This window comes from Chiloscyllium plagiosum, unplaced genomic scaffold, assembly GCF_037043375.1.
Source record: "Chiloscyllium plagiosum isolate Xiang-an unplaced genomic scaffold, Cpla_swu_hap1 HiC_scaffold_25, whole genome shotgun sequence".
In the NCBI taxonomy this organism is placed as follows: domain Eukaryota; kingdom Metazoa; phylum Chordata; class Chondrichthyes; order Orectolobiformes; family Hemiscylliidae; genus Chiloscyllium; species Chiloscyllium plagiosum.
This window is the reverse complement of record NW_028270163.1, coordinates 34,268,968-34,276,061: the sequence shown is the minus strand read 5'-3', so window position 1 is coordinate 34,276,061 and position 7,094 is coordinate 34,268,968. Positions and strand designations below refer to the sequence as shown.

Genomic DNA, 7,094 nt, shown 5'->3' with positions numbered 1-7,094 from the left:
ACGAAACTGAGCACACCAGCAATCACAGTAGTCACATGGAGAGATGCACTGGCAATTGGTGCAGTCGCATAACTGTAGTGGTTGTAATGAGATCAGGCAGATGGACCTCATAATATCAGTTCCCTGACTGAGGCTGTTAATCACATCTAATCAAGCAACCCTTAGTCAGAGCCCAGGTGTCCCTAGAGAAGGTGCTTGTGATGTCCACCAACACTCTTGAGATTTTCAAGGAGAAGGGGGCATCCCAGGGAGTGGAGTGTTTTATTTCCCCTCCATCTCTAAATTTGATTTAATCTCTGTCCTCCCTTTAACTTTTTGATAACACAGCATTGCCCTTTGTTGAGAAGGGCACTGCTTGTCACTGGCCATTCGGGTGTTTCCATTCTTCCTGGTGGTGGAATATAAATAAAGATTTACACACTTGTTGTTCTTCACTGCATCTGACACTTGCACACACACGACATTGATGCTGGGGAAAAATAAGCACTACTGCAGTTAGACAATAGCGTGGAGAGACAAAACAAGAAAAAAAGGAAACAAAACAAACAAAAACAGAAATATCAGACACCCTGTTCACAGAGATGATCATTGTCAAGTACTCATCACATGTAAATAAAGGGTGACTTGGTGATGGGATACCGGGCTGAGGTGTTATTTCAATAGCCTGCACAGCATAGCCACCTTTATGTAGGGTTCTGTCAAGGATACCTACATCTTCTCTTACATCAGTGGACAACATCAAGCTTTAGTCTGTACTATGTCTCAGCAAACTCTGCATCTGCAGCAAGCAATGGGACACGTGTGACATTCTTTAGGGAGTGGACCATACTCCACTCCCTGGGGGCACCTGTCTGGGGTAATCAGAACAGTTAACCTAAGGCAGCCTCCCATACAGTCTCTGACATCAGTCACAGACAGGTGTCCAGTGAAGATAGCTTTATACAAGGTTCTGTGCCTTTGTTCTTCAGGGAATGGGTCATGGTCAGTCTTTAGTCTCCATACGGGCTAGGCCATTGGGGAGTGATCTGGCATGATTGGGGACAAAATTCAGGATGTGTGTAGCTATTGGCTAGAACTGGCCAGTCACGGTGCCCAAAGGAGTGGGTCACAGCTGTCATAGATATGATGGCATTGGTTGTAGACGCTGAACCTCAGCTTGGGTGATGAGTTGGTGAAATATGAAGTCTTTGTGATTGGCAGAATGGGAACCTGGCGAGAGACAGTGATGGTGGGCATCTCAGCGACACATTTACACTAAGGCTAAAAGCCAGTGGCAGAGGACTGCTCGATGTTAGTTCCATCATGAAGCACATGGACATAGCACAATGTCCAGGAGGATGGCTGCAAATGCACCCTCATTGAGAAGGGTTTGCATCTAAGAATGGTCATGGGGTGTTCACAGGAGAATATTGGTGTCATCCACATTGTCATGTTTACAACACTGCCATGCAACTATGTACACCATGCTATTGTGCAGCACTGACCCTCATGTGTTGCACCTTCCTGACACCATCATTGCCTGAGATAAACTCTCCTGACCGCACAGCTGGCCAAAACGTAGCAAATGTTGGTGGGCAGACGGCCTAAGGTATCAGATTTAATAACATTTACTTATATTTCTAACCCACTCCCGTGTAAGGAGAAATTGAAGACTGCAAATGCTGGAGTGTCAGTCAAAAAGTGTGGTGCTGGAAAAGCACAGCAAGTAAGACAGCATCTGAGAAGCAGCACAGTCAACATTTCGGGCATAAGCCCTTCGTCAGGAATGACATTGTCACCCAAGATATACACCCTCCCTCCTCCACCACCACAGTCTATCTTTATGGACCAGGGACAGATGCCATTGGGCACATCAAAACATCTCGACCCTGCACAGACATGGGCAGCCAATCTAACAGTGAAAATGATGACCAAGTGTTTGGTCAAGTAAAGTATATTTTGAAAATCTTAAAATGGGAAACTGGAGAGGTTAGGTAGTTGAATGTGTGACCTCTCAGTGGTGCAACAGTTAAAATTAGGAATATGCAAGGAGCCAGAATTGGAAAGGTACAAATGTCCTTGAACGTTGAGAGCTGCAGGAGATTACAGGGACAAAGTGGGAGTAAAGTCATGAAGGGAACTGAAAACAGGATGAGAATTTTAAAACTAAGGCATTGCTTCCTGGGAGTTCATGCAGGGCATTGAGGAAGAATGAGTAAAAGAGTAGTTAGGAAACAGGCTGCAGAGTTTTGGTATAAGCTAAACTTTATGGATGACAGGAGCTTAGTCAGGACTATCTTGGAGATAACAAAGGAATGGATGACAGTTTCACAAACAGTTGAGTTGATTCAGGAGCAAATTAGAGTGATGTACGAGAGATGGAAATAGACAGTGTTAGTGCCATGTGGCATGTATGCGTGTTCGAGAGGTCATTGCTGTCAAATGCATCAGCAAGGTTGAGAGTGTTCAAGTCTAGACTCCCAGATGCCAGGCAACAAAATGTAGGATTACTGGGGAAAAAGTAAGTTCACCATTGGATAATCAATCTTTGGTATAATCTTTAAAAAGTATAATTTTTCATTACTAAAGTATATTTCCACTGAAGTATAAGAAAAGGAATATAATCAAATACATTAAACAATGAATTCCTGTCTTATCTGAAAGATAAAAATTCTTTACACTTTTGAAAACAGCACTTATACTGTGTAATAGGGGAGTCTTGATCATTGACAAGTGGACTTTGATTACTAGAGGTGATGCTATGAATAATGCATGAGTAATGGATGAATTACAGTTAACTGCCAAGCTTTATATAAATTTTAAACAGCAGGTTGACTCTGGTGAAGACATTGCCCTGAGAAATTAACCAGAAAATAATTGTCACCTATTTTGTTGCATTGAAATAAGCAGTGAGTATGTCTATTTTCTTTGTCTGAAAAAAAGCCCTTTATATTAGTTTATGTAGATTTGAGTACGCACAAGTTTGCCAAACTCTAAATTGGTTGTCAGCATAATTCTTCATATGGTCAGAATTGTATAGCAGATGACATGGAGTCACACCTATGTTGGACACTTCTGAGTTTTGCAAGGATGGTTGGTTATCTGCTGTCAGAACTTTCCTTATTATGAACTGCTGAAGGGATACACACTTTGATAAGATCCATCAGTCCTTTGGACACACAGCTACATAGCTAACATCACACCTGCACTGAAATTCATGTATTATTCATTTGTATGATAGACAGAAGTTCTTTTTGGCTTACTGCAGCATTCTGTTTGTAGTGATCATTATCCAAGTTGTTACTGCATTGTAGCAGGGTGAGGCAGTTTGGTTCACTGTTGCCCAAACCTTTAAGATACTTTACTTTTCGTGGGTTATTTGACATAGACTGTGCACATTTCAGGACCAAATGTGACGGCCTTAATGTTATTCATGATTTAGCACAATATACAACGAGGTTAGCTGATCAGTTTTACCATTGTCCTGCAGCAAAACTCAAGTTGTGTAATACCTGACAACTTTCCTATTCCTTTATTCTACAGAGCATTGTAATTCAGAAAAATAGCTGAAGAATTCACTATCTTTTCTTGCATTCTTCATTTCAGCATGCTTCGGTAGCTAGACATCTCCCAATGTTGATTCATTTCAAATCTCCATAATGTTGAGAGAGCTTGCCACAAAATGTCAAATATTTTTGGCTGCATAGATTTGATAATCCTTGTGTTATAGGCACATAAAGTGTAAAATAGATTTGAAATGCCTGGGAACATTCCATGGAATGAGTATCTCTGACACAAAGCCAACAGCTGCAATGTTATGACTCTGTGTGACATCCCCAAATTCACAATTCATGCATATCCATATTATTTCCCAAGGAACGTTTTATAATTTAGATATGATGATTTGTGGGAACACAGGAACATAAGTAGGCTATTCAGCCTCTTCAGAGTGTTCCTCAATTAAATTAGATCTGGGTAATCTGTTCCTCAACTCGATTAATGTGTCTCAGATCCACCCTCCTCATCACTGTCATCCAATAAAAATCTATTGATATCTGCCTTGAACATTTTGATTGACCCAACATCACCTGCATTTGAGGCAGCTAATCCAGATTTCCACAACCCTATGCGTGAAAATGTGCCTTCTGATTTTATTCCTGAATGTCCCACTAAGATTAGGATTTTCCTCACTAGAGGAAATAACTTATTTGTATTGACCATTTTATAATTTTAAACATCTGTTAATTCCCTCTTAAATTTCCCATAAGTTTATTCACCTGGTGACATAATTTAGTCTTTTAAACCCTGATATTCAGGTGAATCTGTATTATATCATAAGTAGCAGTGCCCAAAACTGAGTGAGATTCGCCTGATAAAACAGATTAATAATTGCTTAAACACCCATAGGCAGTGTTTGCAATGGCTTGCACAATAGATCTGCTTGTAGACTAATTTTCAGTAATGTATCACAGTAATCAGTGTTAGGGCCTTTTACCTTTTGCCACATTTATCAATGACCAATATGTTGGGGGAATGTCTGCAAGTTTTCAGGTTGTATAAATATTTGTACAAATATTATTATTGTGAAAGAAAGTAAATTATTGCAAACTGATCCTGACAGGATGGGAGAATGGGCCTGTACTTAGCTAATGAAAGGATAGTTTGAGTTATTGAGGTGAGGTTTCGGTCAGGTTAGAGGTGTGAAGAATGGGGTTAGTGGGAATGTAGGTGTTGGGGGTTTGAGGATGTAGTTGGGTGGGAGTTTAGGCTATAGATAATGGTTGGTGGGGTTCAGTGCCTGGTGGGAAGGAGATGAAGGGGAGGATTGGTTGTGTAGATTATTGTCACTGGTTGAAGATGTGATGGGTTAGGGGTGAACGAGAGGGTTGAATGTAGTATGATGGTGAGTAGATAGTGGGGTTGATTGGAGGTATTAAGTTGGGAGTATTTGTTGGTGTGAATGTGGATAGGTTAGGATGTGGGGGTGAATTTGAGTGTCCTGGGGAGTGTTTCTGAACAAAGAGATCTTAGAGTGCAGGTAATAATTCCTTGAAAGGAGAGTCACAGGTAGATTGGATAGTGAAGACGGTGTTTGGTATGCTTTCCCTTACTGGTCAGGGCACTGAATATAGGAGTTGAGACATCATGTTGCTACTGTACTGGACATTGGTTAGGCCACTTTTGGAATGTTGCATGCAATTCTGGTCTTCCTTTCAGAAAGATCTTGTTAAACTTGAAAGGGTTCAAAACAGGTTTACATGGATGTTGCCATGGTTGGAGGATTTGAGCTATAGGGAGAGGCTGAATAGACTGTGGCTGTTTTCTCTTGGATGTCAGAGGCTGTGGGCTGACATTATAGAGGTTTATAAAATCATAAGGGGCATGGATAGGATAAATAGAAGGTCTTTTCCCTGAGGTGGGGGAGTCCAGGACTACAGGGCATAGGTTTAGGTTGAGTGGGAAAAGATTTAAGAGGGACCTAAGGGGCAACTTTTTCACACAGAGGGTGATGCGTGTATGGAATAAGCTGCCAGAGGAAGTGGTGGAGGCTGGTACAATTACAACATTTAAAAGGCATCTGGATTGGTATATAAAGGTTTTAGAGGGATATGAGCCAAGTGCTGGCATATGGGACTAGATTAGGTTAGGATATCTGTTCAAAATGGACGAGTTGGACCAAAGGGTGTTTCCGTTTCTATGACTCTAAGTGGGTGATATGGTGTCGCAGAGTGGATGTAGGGTGATGGAGATGAACAAGGGCGAAATACAGTGTAGGTTTGCTGGCGGGGAGGGGGTTAATGGGGAGTTGTAAAAGTAAAAATGTAAAGTTGCCATAGTCTCACCAAACGATGAGCCTCTCATTCGAGACGACTGACAGTGATTTAACGCCTCAGGTGATGCTGAGAAGGGAGTTCTCCAGCCGTGTGAAGAAGTGTGCTGTGGGCACCATTCTACATTGGAAACCAACTGACTGGCCGACCTCGGGGTGAAGTGAACGAGAAGCCCACGTGCCTGCAGTGTGGGAGGAGCCCAAGATGTGCCGGGTTAAAGCGATGGCCACGCCCCCTCCTCTCCTTCGGCTGTTTCCGCCGCTGACGGAAATGACCGAAGGTGCTCGGCGCTGGGGCTCGAGCGCAGCCGCACCGGCTCCTCTTTGCGGAGATTCACCGCCTCGGAGCCTGAGGGAGAAATAGTCGGCTGTGTGTGTGTTTTCTCTCTGTCTCTTTCACTCACACTCCCTTCCTTCTCTCCACCCCTTCCTCTTCCCTCCCCTCACATCCCCCTCCCCCCCTCCGTGTATTTTTAAACAAGTGGAAGTTGTTGTGCTGAGGGATATTTGCAGGAATCTCTCCCGATGCAGGCCATCAAGTGTGTGGTTGTTGGGGACGGGTAAGTCCGTTCATCTCCATCACCTGAGAGAGAGAGAGAGGAGGAGGGGGAATTACAAAAGAAAATGAACATTGCTGCAAGCCCCTGGGCTGTGTCTGCGAGGCATAAAGAAAAATCATTGCTTTTATTTAAATTTAAGTCACGTTGTAACGGAGCATTTCTTTTTTATTGCATTTAGGATTTTTGTGTCATCCGTTACATTAGGCGACGCTTTGATTTTTTTGCATCCTACTTCGATATATTTTTTAAAAAATATGAAATAGATGTTATTCTCCCACCGAGTTTCCGAGATTGTGTTGGTGGAGGAACAATCGAGACACTTGCCCCAGCCCCAGCCTGGTGTGGAGCATTCCTTTTCAAAGCGACAATTCTTGGTTTCTTCCCTGTCCTCCTCACAGACCCCAGCGTTTCTCCTGAACCGCTCGCTGTTTATTCACCTTTCCCACCCCACTGGAGTGAAAGGCGGCTGGGACCCTCGGTAATTTCTGAGATCTAAATGACCTGGGAGGGAGAGTGTGAAAGAGATTAGCGCAAAGTTTTCGTGTACCGAGTGTGGAAGAGATGAGCGCAGCCCCGACAACTGAAATGTGTGTAAATGCATGTGTTTCTGTGCGCTGTGGTGGAAGCACAATGGCTGGTATCTATTTGTGATTTGGTTCGCACAGCCCTTCATAGAGTAAATAACTAGCTACAGTTGTGCTACAAGATGGCTGGCGAGAGGGATA

The 7,094-nt window shown here is 42.9% G+C and overlaps 1 protein-coding gene across 2 annotated transcripts in view; it reads left to right on the top strand.

Annotated features, from left to right (window-relative positions):
- The first annotated feature begins 6,213 nt into the window (after positions 1-6,213).
- LOC122562137 (ras-related C3 botulinum toxin substrate 3) overlaps positions 6,214-7,094 on the top strand; it is a 39,997-nt gene continuing 39,116 nt past the window's right edge. Inside the window, exon 1 of one of the 2 annotated variants that reach the window (XM_043714719.2) lies at positions 6,214-6,369. In XM_043714719.2, coding sequence (XP_043570654.1) covers positions 6,335-6,369 — 35 coding nt within the window. In that variant the 5' untranslated portion in view covers positions 6,214-6,334. Of the gene's footprint in view, positions 6,370-6,617; positions 6,848-7,094 lie in introns of those variants that run through there. The other variant, XM_043714717.2, reaches the window with a different exon arrangement.